The sequence below is a fragment of the Grus americana genome, chromosome 3, assembly GCF_028858705.1.
Source record: "Grus americana isolate bGruAme1 chromosome 3, bGruAme1.mat, whole genome shotgun sequence".
NCBI classification, from domain to species: Eukaryota; Metazoa; Chordata; class Aves; order Gruiformes; family Gruidae; genus Grus; species Grus americana.
In genome coordinates this window covers 95,003,982-95,028,537 of record NC_072854.1, presented here as the reverse complement: position 1 = coordinate 95,028,537, position 24,556 = coordinate 95,003,982, and the positions used below count along the sequence as shown (strand labels likewise).

Genomic DNA, 24,556 nt, shown 5'->3' with positions numbered 1-24,556 from the left:
GAATGGCAAGCTGCTAAACAGGGCAGCTGAGGAATATAAGCGATTGTTTGCTAAGCACATTATCTTCTGTGGTACTGACATGAAATAAAACTGAGAAGAAAAAAAATTCTACAGAAATGAATTCCTTCAATTATTTTATGCCTAAATTAAGCAAAGATTTCACCCCAAGCAACTAAGCACATATAGACAAAGATGCTGTATTCAGCAGATGTACAATAAGCAACCCTAATATCAGTGCCAATTTATTTCTTGGTATATGTATGAGGCATGAACTAAGATAACTCATTCTACCTTCCAGTCACTAAACAAGAAAAAACAAGATCTTGAATCTTGTTTTTTCCAAAATCTTTCCATTAGTATCTTGCCAGGTATATAATTTGCCAGAAGGGTTTGTATGATGTTAGGCTGTAATCCACCCAACTGCCAGCTAGCTCAGAATTGCCCTTAAAATTTGTCCCTGGTAGTCACGCAACGGAGGCAAAGCAATTACACATAGAAATGCTACGCGCAAAAGGTGAGTATATATTAAATTGAAGCCAGGCTCTGAAACCTTTCCTGATGATGCTACTCGTGAGGACAGACGCCAACTTTCTGATGCTGTGTTACTTATGCAGGCAGAAAAATCACTGACTTCTTGTGCATGCATAACACAAAGACTGCTCTGATGACACTCACTTTTTATTCAGAAATGGATATTATAGACAGTGCTTCTTATCTGGACTTCACTTCCAAAAAGATACCATACAACATTTGCCATAAAATCCAGAAAATTATTTCTGGTAAAATATCAAGTCTGATGAACTGGGATGGTCACTGAACAGATGAATGGCCTCTGATCAAAACATCAGCTGCTCCAAAATGTGGAAGTAAGCAAGCACTTGCAGTCTAGATCTTTTATGTCATTCAGTCAAGATTCTTTTGTAATGTATTTCTTCCAAAAGTGTCCTGGACAGGCAGGGAGCAGTCCCTGTCCATGGTGCTCGCCTGCCCAACCCCAACCAGCTGGTCACAGGCATTGGGTCGGGTCAGCTGAATTTCTGGCCACAGCACTGAGAGATCAGATTGTTAATGGGCATTTGTATCAGCTGGTACTCTACTAACATGAAGCTAATAAGCTAGATAACAGTTTGTTTGTTTGTCATAGATCTTGGAGATGACTTTAGGAAATTGGAGATACTGGAACAAAGGTACAAAAGCAAATTTATGTTCCATTTTGGGACACAGCACTGAATTCAGGCTTCCTCTTCAAACTTTTTTTTAACTCATGCACTTAAGATGATTGCTTTCATAATACCGTGCAAGGTTCATTCATAGATGATTATTTCAGAAGTTTGCTGAGCTACTATCAATTCCTGCGAGACAGCAACAACATGAATTTCAATGATCTCTAGGCAGAGGAGATAACATGCAGTTTACATCTTGCTTTTCAGATAAACACTGCTATTGTGCTGATCATCAAGACTAACAAGACAGTTTTAAAAGACAGGAAGGAGAACAACACAAGTTAGTTTCATAGTTTTGACTTTTAGGACACTCATAAACCAGCCTCTGTTATGTAGATAATGGGTGCACAGAATCTCCAAACAAGGTTCTCAGTCTTCTTGATAGAGAATGTAAACTTTGAAAACAAAGCACAGGCTATAGAAACCTCAAATAGCTCTGCAATGATTAAAAGGATTTGCCTCAAAATGTATTTAGGATTTATTTTATTGGAATATTTTTAACTAAGACAGCATTTCAAATGTAAAGAAGTTCTTTATTCAGTCACCAAAGACTGAGGAGAGATTCAAAAGGCTTGAATAGATATGACTTTCCCATAAAAAAGGGAAAAAAAAAATCGCAGTTTTCTACAATCTTGAGTAGAATTTTGGCAGCTGCCAAAAATTATGATAAAAATCTCAGTACAGTTCAGAAAGCTTTCTGCATTTCAATAAGCCAGTCTGATGGTATTTACAGATGTGGCAAGTTGTTTGTGATGCAAGCTATAGAGAATACCATTTAAGAACAAATTAATTGCAATGAAATATTCTGATCTATAAACATAAAAAAAGAGATCTGAAATTCTCTGATAAAGAAAATTTTACTTGGCTTAAAATAACCTAGATGGCTTGTCTAAGAAAAGAAAAACAGATATATAGAATATACAAGTACTCTGAGTTGTAAACATCCTTGCATCACATGTAACTTCAGGATGATTAGAGTGACATAAAGTGGAGTTCTAGGCCCTGATAACAGGAATGCTGAATTTTCATCCATTTTCAGACTGCATCTATTTCAGAAGATCCTTCTGAAGGCCAGTATATCTTAAGAGCACGCTATTGCTGAAAGCAACAGGAGGACACGTTCAGTATAAACACAATTAGATATTTCCTGATATATCTTACTCCAAACTTCCCATGATAAATGTATTATCAGTGGAAAAAACTGATTTTTGCAAAGCTTACTCTGTGGCAGAGATCAGTAAAAAAAATAAAAAATTCAAATCACACACTAACCAAAATGTCTACATTGCCAATAGCCTCATTTTAGGAGGCAGAGATGGTATACATAGAGTGTTTCCACACAGCATGGCACATTTCCCAGGCATAGGATACAATTTCAGGAAACAGATAAGCCAGTTTAATGTCTGATTTTCATATGAAGACATGGCCCTACAAAATCAGTGCTCTAGCCCATCGCATCACCTCCTACCCTTCTGCAGAAAATTAGTTGGGGTTTTTGGTTGTGGTGGTTTGTTTGTTTGTTTGTTTTGTTTCGGGTTTGTTTTTTGTTTTGGTTTTTTTTTTTACTCTCCAGTTAAGGTTCCTAAAACAACTCATCTCAGCTTACACAAGTGCCAGAGAGATATAGGCAGCTAAAGCTACCAATTAAACTCAATCATAATGTGGAACCACACCCTAATACATCCTACCCCTAAGCAGGCTGATTTGCCTGGGCAGGGTGTCATACCAACACTGTTATTCTGCCTCTCAAATCTTCAGAGCTAACTCAACCTTCCACATAATATTGTGCCGTGCCCTTAAAATACTTCACAGACTTTTCATCTAGAAATAAGATGAACCAACATCAGGTTGAAAAAACAGTCACCCATCTGGAAATCTGGTTCAACCAAGGTAGTAGAATGACAGCAATGTGCAAAATAGGGAGTATAAAAAGTGAGCTGGAGTCAAATAGAAGTTTTCTACATTGGAAACATAAAGCATGGAGATCCACAGAAACAACTCAAGTTTTCCAAGGCAAGAGCTATAATTATTAAAATGAAAGGATCACTAAAAGCATTTAGCAGAAATATTCTTAATAGCTTACCCAGTTGTTTTTTTTGCCAGCGTAGATTTCCATGTTTTCTCCATACTGGGGCTCTTCGAGTAAAGTCTGATATTCAAACATGAGACGAGAACTCTCACGTAATCGGCTGCACTGAAATTGGTGATACTGCTGCACAAGCTCTTTCACAACAAGCAGGAGGCATTCTGGGTTTGCAGGATTCCAAGAAGCTAAATTCTGTTGAATTAGAAAAGAACAGAGACCAAAATTATTTACAGCAATAAGACAAGTACTCCTCCTTCCAAACAGATACCAAAGGCACATATGCATGTGGAAGCTTTGTGACAAAGCTAAACCATAAAATTAAATGCAAAGGTTGTATCGTGCTTTGGAATAAACCCAGGTCAAACAGCAAAAGCAAGCCTTAATGTCAAATAAAAGTCCTTCTAGGGGTGTACCAGAAAACTAATACTATTAGGCACAGATAGGCCCACATTACCACTCCATTCTTCCCTGAATGCATCTGAGAACTTGAAAAGTTTGAATTCAAAAAACTGAAACTGATATGAAACATACAGGGATCAAACAAATACAACCCTGCACAGTATCTGACTCAAAAAGCAGTTGTAAAGTGAATATGCCAAAGTGACACCAACAACAGAAACTATTCTGCTTCGTTATTCAAATAGCAGATATAGTACTGACAGTGACGGAGCAAATGGGTTCTCTTCTGGTGTCTCATCTTCGTGCTTTACTTTGCCTTGACTGTTTCTTCAGCAGATCCATCTTGGACGGTGGGTCCAGACGGCTGGCATTGGCTCTGACGGACATAGGGCAAGCTTCTAGCAGCTTCTCACAGAATTCACCCCTGTAGCTCCCCACCACCACCCACCCCCCACTACCAAAACCTTGGCACACAAACTGAAAACAATCAAGAAACCCAGTTAACAGAAATTAAAAAGTTAATACAATGAAGATAACTGTGTCAGTAGCACAGTAGCAATGTTATCTCCCAGTTTAACTATTCTAACATTGGCTTAGACCAGTCTTCCATGCACTGTAAGTTTTATTCAGGAAGGCTTTCTGCGTTGCACACCATACCTAACATAATCAATGTTGCATGCCTACATCTGGTTGACCTAGAACAGATCTGTGGTAAGGGCAGATGAGAAGTCACCCTGTACTCCATGCTGACAGGACGTGAGACAGTTCTGATGCAAAAGCCCATATGCTTTCTACTTAGGTCCTCAACAGGTCTTCATGATACAACCTCAGGGCATGTTAACATAGTCATGAGGCTTTTGGTCAGCTTTAAGTGTAAGTGAAGTTATTCTGTGTATCACATAGACATATGACAACAAACTAGCTGCAACGGGATTTTAAACTGCATGGGTTGTACAGTTAACATTAAGATCCTTAGAACTGGTAAAGATGTCTGTATTTTACAACTAAGTGCAGATATAATATAGTAGCTTCAAATAAAATTACTTATCAGTATCTGAACTCAAAGTAGTAACAGATGGCATGGTTACTTTTGTCCTGGAAGTTGAGACATTTCATAAATAAATTATATGCATAATTTACATTCTTCGGCAAGGACAAAAAAAGCATTAGCCCTTTTTTACCTCTTCAGTGGAAAAATTGCTTTGGTATGCATCATTTTCTACAATGAAAGGACACAAAATATTTCTGTACTTTGAAGTAGCTATCTTAAGACTGCCTTGTATTCAAACACATAAAAAAATTACGTTTCTTAACCCAGGTTTAGTAAATGAAGTTGGATAAAAACCACATCCCCTGAAATATACAAGCTATTCATATTTTGTGTAAAACCAAAACTAATAAATACAAGCGAAGAGGCTGCACAGGGAGGTTTTCGAGTCTCCATCCTTGGAGATATTCAAAACCTGACTGGACAAGGTCCTAGACAGCCTGCTCTATCTGACCCTGCCTGGGCAGGGGACTGGACTAGATGATCTCTAAAGGCTCTTTACAACCTCAGCTATTTGTTGATTCTATGAAGAGGTTCAGAAAAAGCTCAAGCTGAAACAGAGTATCTTATCAAGGTAAGACTCCATAGTTCTGACCTGAAAAGAAATTGAAGAGTTATGTACTAATTTTATCTTCTGATACTCTGGAAACACAGACAGAAAGCTTAATCAGTTAGTCACCAAGCATCATACCTTCAGGTCTACAATGAAATCTACTTGTAGCCTAAACTCTATATAGCTATTTCCCTTAAAAAGGCTTATCATTTTTATTATCTTCAATGACTGTAGTTCATGATATATCGCTTTGAAATGGTTTTATACAGACTTCAGTATATGTGTATGGTGGCTTAATACTTCAAGCATTTCTCTTTCCATAACTTTATATTTGTTTCCTTCTGAAGTCATATCTATTAAGATGTTATCAAAATGAGTTTCTCATTTTCAGAATGATCACTTAAAACATACAAGTCTAATTTGTCAGTGAAAACGACATGAAATATGTATTGCTTCCCTGAAAATCTTGTTTTGAGGAAAAAAAAATATTTACTAAGGTAATTTTATCTCATATCTTACCACGTTGTTTTTCCTGAAGTCCCCAGTCTAGGAGGGGATCAATTTTAAGATAATCTCAGCTACATTCTACCCATCCCCTGCACCCCTTCTCATTTAAGTTAGTAGCTACCACAGAGGCAAAGAAATCTGTGTGTGCACTACCTACATACAGAAAAAGAAACAAACAAACAGAAGTAATACGATTTAGAAATACAATTCTTTTTCTATCTCATAAACATGGGGTTTAGACCACTGTCATGACTTTCAGCAAAATGATTCATGATTTTTGAATGACTATGGCTGGCAGTGCTGCATTAACTGTCTAAGCATCACTCATTCCTGTGATTGATTAGGATAAAAACCCCATATATTTCTGTCACACATGAAAAAGAAAATGGTTGCGGGAAATAGAGTTTTGGAAGGTGGTGCTCTCATTCCTCAGAAACACAGACTTTGTTCTTGCTTTGGTAAGAAAAACTTATAGCATGTGGATGGAACACTTAGAGGAACACTTACCTCGAGTACAGATTTGAAAAATACTCCATGTTTACATAATTTACAGATTCACACAAGACTGACAGGCTCAGCTTAAGAAACACAACAGGACATAACTGCTGATCACGATTTGCTTTGCTTTACATGGATGACCGAACAGTTCAATGAACAGTTACAGGATTAAACTGCACTCCTATTCCCCTGCTCACTATGATTCTGGTAGAAGGGCTGCCCAGCATGGCTAAGGTACTATCTTTGAACCTCTGCCTTTAGAAGCTACCACAGTGTCGCAGACTCCACATTTGACCATGGCTTGAAGTAAAAGTACTCTGGCTTTTTCCTCCTCAACAGTAAGAACCTATCTTAAAAGGTAAACTATATTCCAGAGTAACTGATGAATGAGATACTAACATGGTTCACGTAAGTTCCTCAAATACACACGACAGAGTGACTGAAAGCCTTGTTCTACCTTGTCTGCCACCTACAGCTAGTAAAAATTTATTCCCAACTTTTATTGCCACTTAAGCTTATTTGATTCTACAAAATACTAGAGAAAATTTGTCAGGTAGACAGCGTCTTCTAGGAAACACATTTTCTATCATGCAGTCTGAAACCAGACTGTGTATAACCTTAAATTTCCTGTTCCCAAGCTGCTGCTCAAATAAAGCATTTCCAGAAAGCCAGAGGATGTAATATGCCAGTACATATTGATATCAGCCAGACAAGTGGGAATAACCTTTCCTCTTAATGACATTGGTATAACACAATAGAAATGTTCTGTCAAAGGAAATGACCAACAATATTTTAATAACTGACCTAAATGCAACCGAACCTTTTGTTTTTTAAATAACATTATACTACAGAACAAAAAAAGAGCAAGAGGAAATCCATTGTCATTTGTCCAGTGTGGAGCTAGAGTATTGCTCTCTTCAAAGAATTCAAGAACACTGCATCAAAAGAGTGTTTATGCTGTATTGCCTTAAAGCAACAGGTATTAAAATGAATGATTTGAGTGTAGGATCCTTATTAAATACCTTTCATTCAGTAACTAAAGATTCAAACCACGTATGACTGGTTATAAAAACAAATCACCTGGAGAAAAATTCAACTACCCACCCAGAACATACATCAATGACAATGATGAGAGTAAATATACTCTCATCTCACTGATGAGAGTAAATATACAACAATTACCCAAATTTTCTGTAACACAAGTTCTGATTTAAACAAACATTAATTTTTAACTTTAGAATTATTGTAGTGCTTCTTATTTGGCAATTGGCCACTACATTTCTAGCCATTTTGTTAACTTTGCAGAAGTGCTGTTCTTTTCAGAAGATCTAAATTTATAAACACAAACACTTTTGAATAGTGACATATTTATGTACAAAATTTCTTTTTAATACCTTTAAGTGTTGCTTATTTGCCCTAAGCACTAAGTTCGTTCATCTGAAAAATACTTTTAAACTCTTTTATTGTGATCCAATTTCAACAGTATGTCAAAATACGTGCTACATTGTTCTCTGTTTCAAATGGTACCTTCTTTAATCTTCCTTCTATTTTTTAAATCAAAGACAAAGTAAGCAACTACCTGTAACATACATTGTTGAAACCGAACTAAAGCAGAATCTGATGTTTATCAAACTGATGCCTTGTAGAATGTCTTAATTGCTACAATTTCAGCATTATCATGATTCTTCTGAGAACACGCAAGGATTTGTCACTTTAGTCAATGAGAGTAGTATCCCTGCAACAGTAAATTGATCTCCTTCTTTAGAGATAAAGGATCTTCTAAATAAAATTTTATTTAGCAATGCAGTATTGTATACACTATTAGGCTTTGGAAGTTGTTTTAGCAAGTAAAATCTTAAGCTAAAGGCTTTGGAGCACAAACAAGGAGTAGCAGCCTGTGCGCTTCACTTTCTGATTGTTTGTCTGAAGGCTGTATTCCAAGCCTAGCCAATACAGCTTTTTAAAAAATAGTATTTTGAAATATTTAAAACATTAGAAGAACAGAGCAAGCTTCCAGTGTTTCTGTGTTCCATGACTCCAAGTTTTGCCACAAAACTCAGATCTTGCGTAAGAATTATGGTCTGAATGCAACTTCAAAATTATGAAGTTTAGTTACTACATCTTCAGGAAAACCCTGGAAATATGAAAACATACATAACCTCATTTTCTACAGCCGGATGGCTGAAGCCTAGCAGGTATGAAAAACTCAATTAAAGGAATAACCAGCAAATATATATACAGCAAAAGACTTGCTGCTTTCTGTAGCTTCTATCAAAATCTCCTTTTGCTCCACTTACCAGGACTTTCAATTTTGTCTCTGACAAAATTTATACATTCACATCATTTCACCAAAATCACATGCATGCTGAAAAGAGTTATTTTATCTGAAATTGCTATAAAATTGCAATTTAAATTAATTTTATATAAAAAATGAGCACACTGACTGGGGTACTGACAGACTAAGTTACATATTTCACTCAATAAATCTTTTCTAATTTGAAATGAGATTTCTGCAGACTTTCCAGAGAGTTAATCAAATCTTATAGAACAATCACTAATGCATTTAAAATAAAGAAATCCAGACTTGGATCCAATTCCTTGTCTTATTTGCCAACAGCTATCTTTAAGTGAACTCTGCAGTGCAAACTCTCCAAGCTACTCAAAAGTTAGCCAGCTAGACTGAAAGTGGCCCACTGTACAACAATATACAAATATGAATGAACTCAAACTCTGCAACTGCAACTAGTTTGGCATTCACATTCATCTCATAGGAAGGCTTACAGACACATCTCAGACTGGTTACAACCATTTATAATGCTATTTTTTCAGCATATCATGGAAGAACTTACCTGTCATTTCTGAGCACACAGATGGAAGCTCAGTTAAACAATTCTCTTCTGTCTAGACACCGCTCACATGTCTCTCCATAATCTCCACTAGACTAGGAGCAACTCCACACTTCAGATCTTAATTTCAACCTTTTAATTGGCTTTTGGCTTGGCCGTACTGCACCTTGTGTAACTTTCATTTTCTAAAAAAGGTAAATAGTTATCTCATCTTAAGCAATTTATTTTAGTAGCATCAGAAGACGACTACATATTTTCTTGTGGATACAAAAGTCTGGTAATGTTATCTGTGATGACTGGCTAATCGCCATTTTGCCAATTAGGGAATGAATTCAAAATGGTCTGCAGGAAAACTAATGGACTGAGAACTTCCATATGATAAAAAACAGACTCCAGAAGTATCGTTGCCCACACAGTCGTAGCTACTGTCATACAGAAGATGGCTAATAATTATTTACCTATCTGTGAGTAATTCAGCATAAGGAAGTTGAATATTCTTCTGCAGAAGCTTCCCCGGCAATTGTTAACTATTTTCTCAAAGACCTTTTCCTGAAACTTAGACCAATAATGAAAAAAGTTATCTAAAACTTAGAATAATTAAGCAATAATACGTACATCCACTAACTTTGCCCTCCACCTCACGCTGTATGGCAATATAGATAGAAAAATAATATTCAGTTATTATACAGAGATTAGTAGACCACAGGCATCCATTAAACTGTGTCTACATTGGAGATATCCAAAGTGACTCAGGAGATCTCTTCTGCAGATCTACCAGATATTAACTTAAAGAAGCTCAATGAAAGCATAATTTTCACTAAGAAGTATAACCCCACAGATTTTGTTGGGGAGCAAATTCAATCTTTGAATTCCCTGGCTCTTGATCCTGTCTCCTGACAGGAGCTGGCTGCAAAGTAAGTGAGCAGTTTGATAGGGAAAGGTTTTTGGACCATCAGATACGACCAAAGTGTTAAGAAAATGAATTCACTTAAAGTGTGTACAAAGAGGCAGAGTAAAGATATTATAAGGCCACCCACAGAGTGCAATTTAAGCCATTTCAACAGTAACTCATTTAAATGAATAGCAATGACACCGACTGGATTTCAAGAGACAAAGAAAATTTGCAGCCAGGCAGTATCAGTTTTAATGAGATGTTCTCAGAGGTGAGGCAAGTGAAAAACCCCCACAAAGCAGCTTCTCAGCCCTACTAGCAAAGACACGCAGAATTTAGCTTTCCAAAGTAGCCATGCCACTCAACTTTTGGCAAAGAAATCACATTTAAGTTTTGTTCTGGAACATTTTGTGCTTTGCAGTCTTTCCTTTATCCTTCCAAAAAAACTAATCAAGAACCTATGCAAACTACTCAGTGTCCACGATTACCTATTCCCCCTTTTTTTCAGAACATAATGCACCTCCTGTTCCATAAGCAGCTAATTCATAGCCTCCCTCACAGGTTATTGCTTATTTCATAACTCCAGGCAATGTCTGCAGCAAACTATAATTCTACGTTATCAGAAAGAAAATATGATAACAATTTCTAATTGATCTGAAGTTGTTTTTCTTTGAAATATGTTTAAATATCCAGGTTGCCAGAATATCTTCCAGGAATGTGATTTTAAAGAAGACAGATTGTAACTGTTTTTCCTGGCTATACTACAGGAAACAACAGCAAGATCTTATTTTAAGTTAGTGTACTTTTATATTTCTAAGCAAGAAATTAACTTTCACGAGAAAATGTCAGTAAACAAAACCTCCCAAGCCTGTAACAGTGTTAATGAATTACTATAGCATCTTTCATCCAGAATTATCATAAAGAATAATGTAAGTACAGATTTGCATTTTGTTTATATCTCTGCACACCACATGCACAAAACTTGCATCCTACAGTGGCTTAAAATCAGTACCAATCTAAGTTTTTACCTGAAATGAGAAAGATCACACTGTGATATCAGCACTTACGCTCCATATAAATACAGAGGAGAGATGGGTCCAGTGGTTACAGCATTTGTCTAGAAACTGGGAGATCTGGTTTCAGTCCCTGCTTTGCTATAGTCTTCATGGGCCACCACGGGGAAATTGCTCACAGAAAAAGGCACAGGATAATTATCTGCCATATGCTCACATCTTTCTATCAACAGATATTTTTCACAGTATTTGCAGGGCTGGAGTGTTATAACAACTTCAAAGGCTTCAGTTTCTTAGCAGCCAGCACTTAAACATCCTACAGGCTGCAGTTTCAAATCAATCACTGTAAACCTACATGCCATCTACTTGTCATCTTATTTTCACAGGTTCTTCATATTCCCCTCCCCCAAAGCACCACTGGAACAACTTCCTGGAGTGATCTGCTTGAAATGATCATTTTTGGGCACAAGCAAACATCAAAACTTAACATTTCATAAAAACAGTTCAACTCAGGAGCAGTTTTGTCATGCAAATACAACCAAAGAACTTACAGATCTTGTGTGCTCTACTAGCTATTGTGTGTAACAGAGAAAAAGTTTGCACAAAGTAAAGCTTGGGATAGTCAGTATTTTTTTTATTTTTTATTTTTTAGTGAGAGGCTGTGAAAACTGGATGCAGAAATTACAATAGTTTATAAATGCTTAGCTGAAATCTCAAATACCTGAAGGCCTTGAATTAGCATGAAAATACTGAACAGGAAACACGTACTAAGACATTAATTTTGCTTTCAGAAGAGCACCTCACATTTTGTATAAAATTATCTTCCCTCTTTTCTTTCACTGGCCACACAGTGTGATTCCTGATTAATGATCCCATATCCAAGGCGACTCCAAAATAAACCCCAGCAAACCTGGCACGTGGAGAACACTTTTCTGCATTCACCTAAAATATGTGCACTGCTGCCTTTTAGGTACCATTCACCCCAAAAAGGAGTAAACTCAATTTCCAAAGGTTACTACAAATTACTCCTATGCCCTGCTGTAGGAGCAGTTAAGAGATGGCTCATCTTTGTATATTAAGGGTGCTCTGGAGATGCAGAAACTGTGAAGCTGAGCACAGAAAAGCATTTTTAAGTTGTGCACTCTTTCTGAAAAAGTCTGCCTGTTTCTCCCACAGAGCCCTTTTACAAGATAATCAGACCCTTAAAAGCTACAACTGCCTACTATCAAGAGAGAACACAATACTATCTAATTAATCTCCTAAAGACTTGGCATGCATAAGTATTTCTTGTCCTACTTTGCCAAGGGATTACAGCAAGTTTTGCTCCTTTACAAACTTCCCAGCACACACCTCTCAGAAAGCAGATGGGACCTTTACTTGTTCTGAGAAGGAATTTATAATTCCCTCAGCACGTATAAATCCCAGGACTGGGAATTCAGTGCACTAATCATTAGTTAATCCATGTAAATACACAGCATTTTTTACCCTTGGGAGTCTGTTACCAGAGGCGTACATATTTAACTAGACATGGAAGTAAAAGGAACAAAGCACAAAGACAAGATTAATTTCAACACAAGACATACGCACATGCATCTTTTACCTAAAGACTTACTCATCATGCACTGATGGTAGTATGAACAGGCTCCAACTCCTCAGACCCTCAGTGGACCACAGAAGAGACCACTTTCTCAATGTTAAAAGGGGACTCTTGAGGTAAAGCATTAAATAGCAAGTCTTTCACTCTTATCAGTTCTTGGGGTTTTTCCTTTCCTGTCAAAACAAGTAATTTTAGCTACAGCAAAGGAGGCAGAACCTTCACTGCTAATGTTTTGGACAGCATCCACTAACGTCCCTTGAGCATTTATTGTTGGGTGGCACATGCAGAACTGTTTTCTTCTAACCGTTTTTTCCGCTCCCAAGATCCCGTAACTTAAAATCAATATATCACATGGTGGATCTCACTGGCCAAGCAGCATTTCCATCTTTATTTTCACATTTGTACTATAAGAGAGCTTTCAGGGCCTTGAGAATACAGTCCCTAAAGAAAAGATTTACAAAATACCACTGTGTAAATCATTAAGACATTGGAAATCAAAACTATTTCTCTACTATCCAGGACAGACTAATACAAATTAGTTATCTCTTCCCAAAAAAGCAGTATAAGAAAAGAACACTCATTTGGTTCCTTTATACAAGTAAAAGTTGCATTTCTGGGAATACAGGGATATGGCAAAATTCACCTCAAACTGTATGAAAGCTAATCCTACAAACAAAAGACACAAGATGTTGACTAAATTTGAACTATATTTCTGTAGCTATCTTCAAAAAAGAGCAGATATGCCTGAGGATCTGAGATGGAAGACAGCAAGGAAACACAGACATAAAAGCATGTAAAGAGTGACTAAAATAGAGAGGTTTTTAAACAAATACAAGCTGAAACTTAGACCAGTAAAAAGAAAACATAGCTTGCACCCTTGACCATTTGGGGACATGAATAGATCTTTTGAAAATTACCCTGAGTGCAAAGACATTTCTTTGCCCCAAGGAAAGAACCTGCAGGGTCCCAAACCTAAACTAATCCCATTGGAGAAAAGTATAATTATAAATTCTAACAGAATTCACAGTCTAGAATTTAATCAAATATGAAACTGCATTATCAGACAGAATGATTATTTCTAACTGACCTTCTGTAATCAGTTAATTTAAAAGTCTGTTCTGCTTGCATATTCATAAGCAATGATCAACTTTATCTACAGAAAAATGAATTAGCATGGCTCAACAACTTGGATTCAATAGGCATACCACATTGAATGTAAATGTATTCTTAGTTCAGAAAGACTGTGCTAGATTTGATATTTTCTCTTAAAAACGGAGGGGTGGACGGGCGGACGGGGGACAGGGACGACACACAACCAAAACGTTGTAAATGTGTTTCTACAAACAAGCTGTTGCCTTCAAGCCAAGCCATTTCCTAGTGTTCTGGAGTTCTTGTGAGGAAGCAGAGTGTATTATGCCAGTACCATTACACATCAAGGCCAGAATCCTTTCATTTTCTGACAGTTTCTCTAATAATATTTTTTTTCCAAATTTTAATATAACATCTCTCAAAAATCTGAACAAGTTTCACAGTTTCCTCCAAGCACTTTCTAAAACTATCCTTCTCACAAAATCTAGGAATCCCTTTAGGGGTTCCTACAGAAAAGGAATAACAGTAATAAACCCTGACCATAGAGGGGATACCACTAGATGCAGATGTCTTTGAAACAGGTAGTGGAAGAGTTGCCAGGTGAGGTAGCTCCTTAAATGAGAAGTGGTGAAAAATCTCCAAAAGTGGTCAAAGTCTCTGAAAACTGATAGAAAAGACAAGGCAAAGGAGCAGCTTTTGTTTTGTCTTCATGGACAGTGAGTTGCCCTTGTGAAAATATCCCGCAATATGAACAACTGATGTTGGGAGGGAGCAAGTCACAGACCCACCAGAGTCATTGCCTACAGGAATAATTGCAGCTTTAGTGACTATCCCTTAAACAATATTCAAAGGCCTCCCCTCTCTTTCCCTCCCAGTTTATCTAACATAACCACACAGTTCACATCTTGGATTTTTCTCTCATTCATGTTGGTAGACTTCACTTATCCTTAAGGCAAGATATACAGGGTAATAATAACAACTGACTGTATCTCTGATGGGATATTCTCACAGCCTACAGAGTAAGTGGACTGGAGACCCATCAGATGTTGAAATGGGTTTCCAGAGGAAATCTTGAAACATTTCAGGTAAGTGCCATAATGAGATCAATTGTCTGGCACTATTAAAGTTCAGGAGTTTGCACATAAACTCAGGCTAACAGAATTGGAAGGAACACTTGGAAGATGGAAATAGAGAGTATCTAACAGGACCAGTAAACTAAGTAAAGCACATCATTAAACAAAGTGAGTTAAGAAACAAAACAACTAAGTTTGAAATGCAGTCAGATTTCAGTCATGAGGGGTCCATTGCTGGACACCATTAAAAAAAAGGTATATTGGCAAAGCTACCTAACAGAGCTTTGACTATATACAGAATATAGGTTTAGGCACAGCCTAAGTTTTGGTTTGTGTACCAGCTCACTGGCAGCCTGCTCAGCTATTTCTCACACCCAGGATTGGATGCAAGCTTGTCCCACCTCTAGCCTTTCCAGTCTCCAGGGCCCACGGGGTCAGAGAAGAGTGAGGCTGCAAAGGTGAGCCTGCGATCCCTCCTGCCATGCAGGAATGCTGGTAATTAAAAGACGAGTGATGATTTTGCTAGTGCTTATACTGTAGCTCTCAGCTAAGACCAATACCTAGCTATCTAAGTGCTCCTTCTCCATTTACCAGAACTTCAGGATATGCCACTCCATTTTACACTAGAGGAGCAAAAGAAAGAAAACTCATTCAGACATGCAGTTTGGTTCTAGTAGAGAGACAGTAATCTTTCCCAAACCCGGTAGCAACTCTTGCCCACCTAAGAATGAGCGAATTCATTGAGAAATCAAGATTAATTCAATATGAACTCAAGAGAAGATCCAGAAACTCAGGAAGCCAGTGCTCTGGGCTCAGGTGTAAGCTAAACAGACGTAGCTTTAAAGAAACGTAAGCCTAAACATCCTTCTCAGCCTTTACATTAAGATTTAAGCACCCTGTTATTCTGGTCCAACCTTCTGGCCCATCTAACTGTATGACCATGAAAAAGACGGTCACTCATGTGACAAATGAAAATTATCTCTTTTTTTTTTTTTTTTTTTAATACAACAATAGGAATGGAAAGCCATTAAACGTTTTTTCCCCTATTCTGCTAGTGCACAATGATTAAGTTTCTCATCACATGCATATTAGTTAGCATGGCAGAAAAACATTTTCTCTTACTTTCCCATCCTTCAGTCAAATGATCCATCCACATTCCTAATGTTCTCCTAAAACTAGTACTTCCTGGACTGAAATACTATATTTTAAGAGCCAATGTTCTAGACTGTCCATATTATAGGGAGAAATAGCACTATCAGAGAAGCTTGTGTCAAAATAATGAAAGGAAATATTTCCCCATCAAGCCCTTCAGAGAACTAATGGAATTAATTTTGCATTCTACACTAGTAAGATTTAAGCAAGAAAGGCAAAACTACCTGGCTTATCAGATATTTTCTTCCCTCAAAACTGAATAAATAGTATCAAACTGTAGAAATTTTTTTCAATTTCTGGATTCGCTAGGTGAAAAGTCCAGTCAAAATGTTGTGATTAACTAAAGCAGAATTTCTGACCTCAGCATATTCTCTCCTACTCACACTTTGAGATAGAAAGCCAAGTTCTGTAAACTATGTTAGGAAATGCTGAAATTCGGGAAAAAGAAAGTGATGTAAATATATAGAATGATTTTACATTAATGGAAAATGACGAGGTAATACAAGGTAGCTAACTCCCTCTCAGCCCTATAAATATTAATAATTCTGGACAAAGAGGACAAATAAAAGAAAGACTAGAAGATAAATTCAGAAGACTAAAACAAGAAGAAAAAGAAATTATTTCCCAATGTAGAAAGGCCTTGAAGGAATAGGAGATGGAAAGATGATAGGAAGAACTTGTTTTCTGTCATCTCTCTTGAATTCTTTCTGTTGAACTGTTTGTATAGCCACTGTCTTTATCACACGGCTACAGACAATCCTAATGCTCGCTCTGGGCACCGTATGACCTCTCAGAAGGACCTCCTGAATGTTGGCCTCACACAGGCTGTAGTCAAGCTGGCCAGACTACCCCAGGAGATGATTCCCTGCCAGAATCCTCTTTTGGGGATTTATCATTTTAAACCCAGTAAAAGCACAACAAAAATAAAAGGCAGAAAACCTGTGCCTGGTTTATGACACCCTTTTCTATCTGGGTCAAGGAAACAAATGAGGATTCCCTGGGAGAACTGTGTGGAGCTCAGACACCAAAATCAGACCAAAATACATTCAAAATTAGATTCTTTCAGGTCTGGCCTAAAGAGGAATGTTGTACTGGCATAGTTCTATAGTTTGAAAACATGGACAAAAATGTAGACCATAAATGCCAACAATACCAGCCAAAAGCTCCTTCTGCTGAGAAGGTTCCTGAATTAAATTTCTCTTCCAATGGTATAAAATGTGACTTTGTTGCCACTGCCTATTCATACCAGACAAACCTCAGCAAGGCCTCAGTGACCATATGCAAATAAAGAACCTAACCTTATATATAATCATATATGTGTGTATAGATATATGCACACATACATATATTCCCCATATATACAAGTGGGCAGGATCAATATAGAAGGACAGTAACAAACAGTTTTCAGAATTTGCATTTGTTTTAGAAACCTAAACAGTAAATAGCACAGGATTGTAAGCAATCAAAACACATCTTGACAATAAATACATGACTGAAAAGTGAACACAAAAATGTTAATATAAAGAAGTTCAAAATAAGGAAAAAAACTTCTAATAAAATGCTGGATCCAATCCTGCATTCTGTTTCACTTAAATTCCCCAAGTTCAACTGAAACCAAAGTAATTTAAGGCTTTCAGTACAAGAATGGTAGGTTAGGGGTCCAAGAATGAAATCTCCTGCTGCCACCCCAAATAGAGCAAGCAGAAGCAATAGGAACACTAAAATAGTTTGAACTTAGCCACACATTTCCCAAAGAGAACCAAAGTTTAAAGTCATATTCTGAAAATCATGATGCTCATTGCCCTTGCGTAGGGGATTTCATACTAGAACATGTGACACCTGCACCTTTGCCAACAATACAACAGCCCGACTTTTTAGAACAAACTAGTTCAAATGGCATTAGCTAATATGAGGAGTGTTTGGGCTTTTTTGTAGCTACTGTGAGCATAGGAACAACTGATGCTGTTAAACATCTGTCTTATGCACCTGATGGTAAATGAAGAACAATTATAGAAGAAGGAGATATTTAAAGGATCTCTTCACTACCCATTAAAAGTTAACTCAGCAAGTCGACAGTAATAATGATTAAGATTTTGAATACAGCCACAGAAAACAATACAGCCTTCATGACAGTCATCATATAGCCAAATGGTAAATATGGACTCTAATAACTACAAATACAACTATTTAAAATAAACATTACTGTACACAAGATACAGAGTATGACAGCCAATACACTTGAATAGCACAATTAGCTGAATCAACTCCACAATGACTGAAGTCTGTACTTAGTATTAACCATTAGACAAGGGGAAATAATCTTCCCAACACTACGTGCTGGCATGAGAACCGCAGCGGCCCATTCTCTGAAGTTCTGTGATGGCAATGCCCTCCTCCCATGCGAATGCAGCACTAAGTATTCCCATATATACTAGCCCACAAGGACACATTCAACACTTACTGGGTTTCAGGAAATGCTAATGTCCTCTTGCCTCCATCCCCACTAAGGCTAACAGAGCCTTTTCGATAGCAATGGGTGGGCAGAATAATTCTGGGGAGACTAGCTGAAGACTGGAAGTAGGATGCTAAAAACCCCAAATCCTTAAACTGACATTTAGCTTGCATATACTGCTGTTGTCTCCTCTATGCCAAACAGAATATACATCAAAATCATTGGGAAAACGGGGTTAAAGTTTTGCATAAGCACTTCAGTTATTACCTGGCTCACATTAGCAATCAACTAGGCTAACATAACAAACAATTCTTGTTACTCAAACTGGCGTCATTGTAATGAGCTCCAAATTAATCTCATCCGTACACAATCACTAATCTTGTTTTGTGCCAAGTGAATTTTTAATCAGAATGGAGTGAATCATAGGTTGTTTTTAAAATACATTTCTAATACTTGTCATCCAAAATGAATAAACACTAGAGCAGGGAAGAACTTTTCTGTTTACATTCTGAGAAGCTGATTTTATTTATGCATACTATACACACAAGTATCCAATGCATACAATAGGTGAGGACATTTTTAAAGAAAATAAAAAATAAGTATGATTATTTCTAATAATGCTTTGAGCATGAATAGCATCATCATCCTGAAGAATTTAGCCCTCTGACTATAATTAAAATTGTATGACAAACCAAAATAAAAGGAACAGTTGCCCCTCTCAAGTTGCTCCTCAATCTCTACATCATTCTAGAATATCAGAATACACACAATCACGCCCTGCAACCCACACAGTAACTACTTCTGGTAAGTCATGTAGTGAAGTATATATTTTGCAGTGCTGAACTTGAGACTCAACCTGAGTTTCAAACCGAAGTGACTTTAATATTTGTGCAAGACATAAAAGCAAAACTGAGTTTCAAGGAGCATTTTCAACTTAATTCTTCAAGTGCAATACCAATTTAATAAAGCAGTTGATTAGCTCTGCTTATAACAACAAGAGTGCTCAACATCTCACCCCACTGCTGAAACACAGGCCCAACCATTTAGGAAATCTCTTGAGAAAAAAAAAAACATAGAATGAAGTCTTCACCTACAGCATCTACTTATTAAAATGCAGTATTTCTGGAATCTTGTTTTAGCTGTCTGGCTAACAGCTGCTTAACTGAACACCTGTTACCATGCTTAGATAAAAACCTAACTTGAAGGTCTGCCCACGGCCATGGAAACTGAAGGAGTGACTGAAGCGATCTGCAGCACAGCCATTCAAATGTCTTCAGGGAGCTCTACTGACAGCCTAGAATCTATTACAGCCACACGAGCTGGAGGAATCTGGAGCACCTGGTTCTCGTTTCAAGCTAAGCATAATGCCTGACTCAAGCCATGTAACAGCATGTGATGACTTCTGCTCAGAAAACAAGACACTCAGGGAGGATGAAAGCAGCGCAGGAAGGCTCGATGTCAGAATTCCCACAGATCTGGTGGCACATATTACTTACTTAGAGGCTGCGCTCCTCATTTAATACCATCTACATGCTTTTGTGAATGGTAGATTCTGTTTTGATTGCCAGGAACTGTTGCATCAAAAGTATTTAAAGATTGCTCAAGATTAAGAGCATTAAATTATGCTCAATGTGCTAATCTATTTTTATAGTCAGTAGAAAGATATGTTAACACATTAAAAAATTCTGCTAATATCTTAGAATTCAGTTAAAATGATCCTCATTTAACAGCTCTGAAATCTGTGGAAAAATGGGAGTTATTCAAATACTTAGCATAATAAACAAGTTATTGTTAATGTAACATTCTGAAGAAAAACTCCGCAAACCATGTTGAACATTAAATGGCGAATGCGAAAGCAAAACCACGCCATATAGACCATAGCTATAAGGTGGAGATAACACGCTCTGACAACATCAGGATAGACTGCAGGAGAATGACCAAGGACCTTATCAAAAAAGGTTACATTTACATAGTGAGTACTCTAGCAAGGCATAATGACCAAAGGAAAGCTGTTGGCTTGCAAATTTCTTTTTTGGTTTGTTGCTAATTAATTTTAAAATAGGCTGGTTAATGTCCCATTATGCATCATGGAGCAAGCTCTTCCTTTAACATCAACTGCAGAAAGTAGTTGCTAGTGTGAATACTTCTCAGGAGCTTGTAAGATTGTGAAACAACAAAACAGAAAAAGAGGAAAACAGGAGAACTGGTAAATAAAAGAGTGTAAAAACAATTATAGAATTGTCATATAAAGTAAAACCTTTTCTATAAACGAGCCTAACAAGATAGCTATTCAGCGACACCATGGCTCCCTCCTAGAGGGATTTGTGAGCTTAATAGGAGAGTGATCAGGGGAAGCAAAGATATAAGACAGTCACCTTTTAAAAATTCTGTTAGGTATGCTAAAAATAATTGTTAAACCCAATTCTTTTAAGATTGCACAGTTTTTCAATATAACTTAATATGAAGTGAATAAAGCTAAAACCGAAACCCAACACATCTGTCACGTCACATGTAGAAGGGCACGTTCAACTCTGTGGCTGCTGCCTCATGTTCTGGCCCCATGACACCTATACCCCAAAACTGAACAGTACAGCATGACAGCCTTTGACTGACTTTGGGGAGCTCCCATACCTGATGAAATCACTCAGCTGCACTGGAAACGTGCTGATAAAGCACCAGAGAGGCCGCAGGAGAGGACTAAGAGCCTCTCTCCTAGCAAGGCTCTGCGCCAGGAGAAGTTAAATTAAAGGACGTTTTCCAGGTGCCTGTTTGTGCCAGTGATTCCCATATACCCTTAAAGGTAGCCTATAAAATAAAATATATTTAAAAGTGTCAATATCTTTTTGGGTCAACTTTCTAATAAAAGCTGAAAATTTTGAGGAAAGAAAAAAAGAAATGAGATCATGATCTAGTACTGCGTGGGTGACTGAGCAGGAATTACAGGAGCTCTCTGGCAAAGGCATGCTTTTCCTGACACAGCCACTAAACTCTGCACCATAACCAAAGTTACTGGACGCTCAGTGGAAAAAAATATGCCCAAACCCTATTGCAAATGATACTGTTGACCCAGAAACAAGGCTGCAGGTCTGCAAAGGCAGCAGAATGGAGCCCAAAGAGAGAGAGAGTAAAAGAGAAGAACGCCCTGGGTTTCAAAATGCCTTAATATGGCTTTAGTAACTACTAGTAACTTCTGAGAGGGGGAAGTCTTTTAAATGAATAACGATTGTTAGCTTCTTCAAACAAGGCTTTACTTCTTGAGGCTAATTTTGAATAGCAAACAAAATGATTGTTTTCAGGTTGTGGTGTTTCTTCTTCCATAGTAATAAGACTCTGTAAAAATATTTTCTCATTAAGTTAATTTTTGATCGCCTCATCTTTTAAAAGGGCATTTGTCTTTATGGTAACACTACCACATATGAGCACGTATCCATCCTTGACACAGTGATTTCAAGAACATATAACTTGGTTTTATCCTTCCTCGTGGGAAAACAAAAATCGACATCACTACACAACATCATGCTACTTTTTCTGGAACTAAACGCTTTTTAAAGACACAATTGAGCAATCCTTTCTGCTGAGACAGATCTTTTAAGATGGTCAGTTATTAAATAGACATCTTTTTAAAGATACTCTGAAGTTAATGTAAATGTCATCTTGTCTTGATTAAAGTATTTTAAAAAAAAAAATACAGTTATGGATTCAACTTTAAATCACATTAGAAGACACAGTGTTTATACTCACATAACGGTGAGATAAAAGGATTTTTTTTTTCTTTATTCTGCATTGTTAGCAAATTCCTATTGCTGAAGGTATTCTATAAAAGCCAAGTCTCCTTGCATGGTATAAGGTTCTCAAACAGCGAAGTACTTACATGCAAGGCAGAAGGATCTGGCAAAAATTCAGCATCCTCTCCAAAGATAAAATCTGGTGGCAGGTCAGGATAGTGAGCATTGAAAATTATATCCCCTGAAAAGTAACAAATGAAAACATTGTTTGCATTTGTATGTATGTGCTTATAAATAAATATGATATTGTACATATGATACACATTTTAAATATAAAATTTAATAGCTACATTAAATATATTTCATGCATATATCCATATTTTTTTTAAAAAAAAATATCACATGCAAGATAAGCATCAGATGTTTTGGGGGATGAAGTCAAGTTCCTGAGGCACAGCTTCTTCCTCCTCTGCAAGCAATGAAACATGAAATACATTATTGCTTCGCATCTCAAATGGCAATTCAAACACTATTGAGGGTTGCCTCAAAACACCGAGTTAGAAAAGTGATGTTGTTTTCGAAAAAGTACCACGTTTAGATGGCTGTGTTTTGCATATTAAGTCAAAGTCACATGCAAACTACTAAGATCAGGATTTTCAAAATACTGGAGCTTCTAAAACTTAGTAGCACTTACTCCCTCTTCTTGACACCCACAACTCTTAGAAGGAAGACTATGCAGTTCAATAGGAATCATTCCAACTATCCAAATTCTGACCATGAGAAATGCAGTATTATGCATTTAAATGGTGAGACTAAAATTAGCTAAAAATATATAACTTCATCACAGCTTGGCAGCGAGTTCTCATCTTGCCAGTGTCACAAGGTATATAATTAATTACTGATGTGACAGTTCAAAGAAATTTGAGTTGTATTATTTCACTAGTAAACATACTTTAGAGTTCATGCAGGTCAAAAGGTGGTCATCTGCATGTGAGCTTTAAAAAAAAAAAACCCACACACAATTCAAGGAAAAAACCCAACAGTATCTAGCATTACTTCTCTACCTCCCAATCACTCTTTCATCTTTATGAAGATATGAAAGAATAACTCTGAGCTTTTGCATAAAGCATTTGTGAGGTAGCAGGCATTACAACAAAGAAGTCAGTACCTACTATGTGTTACCACTTGTTTAAAATCTACACAGCAAAGTAAAACCAGTGTGGTAAGCCCTATAAACAATTCTGTTCAGAGAAAGAGAAACCAAATTTTTTTTCAAAAATTAAGACTGCAGAACTGGAGAAAAGCATTAACTGAAGAAATCTTACAAAGCCACATCACAGTGATGTCACCATCTCAAGACATTCAACTTGACAGTTTCAATTGCTAATATTCTGTAGACTTATCTTGGCTCTAGCTGGAAGCAAGGATTCTTCAAAGATTAATTTGCAGAGGATGAAGGCTCACGACCAAGAAGCCAACGGTCAGTCTGGGGTAAGTATTCTCTACAGTATCACTCCAAATCATGAACTCACTGATCATGGGACTCAGGAAAGCACACTGTGGCTTTCTCCTGTCTGCACTCCTACCTTCCTTTCACAAATTTCAGGAGCACATGTAAGTATGGGGTGCAGGAAAGAGTAGAGGTCCACCAATTAATATATCCAACACAGTCAACATAAAAATCAATCTTTTATTTCATTTAAAGTAAGAACAAACCAGGCACCAATCCTAGAGGAAATTGCATAAAATTGCAACAGCAAATGTACCTATATTAACAAAAAATAATTACTAGACTGCCTAAATTCAGAAAAGTTGATGTTTGCCAGACTAGATAGTTCCTATGCCACCATAACTCAATCCTTTTCTTCATATTTACTACACTCAAAATATGATGTATGGCTCTTTACAACAACCTCATCAATTTCTACATTCAGAGCAGGCAACTCTTTGAGGTTATGTGTTGAAGGAGATAGCACCTTAATGTATTCTTTGACTGAACTTTGCTTCATAGATAAAGACACGTGTTATGAATAACTCAGAACACAGCACAATGAAAAAGCTTGGCCTGGGACTTAGGTAGCTCAATGCTACTCTGAAGGGAAGAATTGTATCTGTGGTTTTGCCATGTTCTTATGTGATGCTAAGTAGCTCATTTAATACACACTTTTTATATTGCAGTTGCTAGTTGCATGCTTTTCATTCTCTGCATTCCTGCTTTAAGGAGTTGAGGGAACAGAGCACACATAGCTACAACTCAGCTCACAGGGGGCTGCACTCCAACTACATAGACACCACAAAAGGCTGCTTAGAATAAAAGAAGGTTCAAAACAATTGCATATTTTTATGTTCTACCTCCATACTTGATTAGTGAAAAACTATTACACAGCCTTACAGCACGAGTAG

General features: G+C 37.2%; 1 protein-coding gene across 2 annotated transcripts in view; it reads right to left on the bottom strand.

The window, feature by feature from the left end:
* Positions 1-24,556, bottom strand: part of BABAM2 (BRISC and BRCA1 A complex member 2) — a 178,035-nt gene that overhangs the window by 122,685 nt on the left and 30,794 nt on the right. For both annotated transcript variants that reach the window (XM_054818835.1, XM_054818836.1), the window contains exons 4-5: positions 22,300-22,394; positions 3,307-3,501 (exon numbers count right to left, since the gene is read on the bottom strand). In XM_054818835.1, the coding sequence (XP_054674810.1) occupies positions 3,307-3,501; positions 22,300-22,394 (290 nt within the window). The remainder of the gene's footprint in view (positions 1-3,306; positions 3,502-22,299; positions 22,395-24,556) is intronic.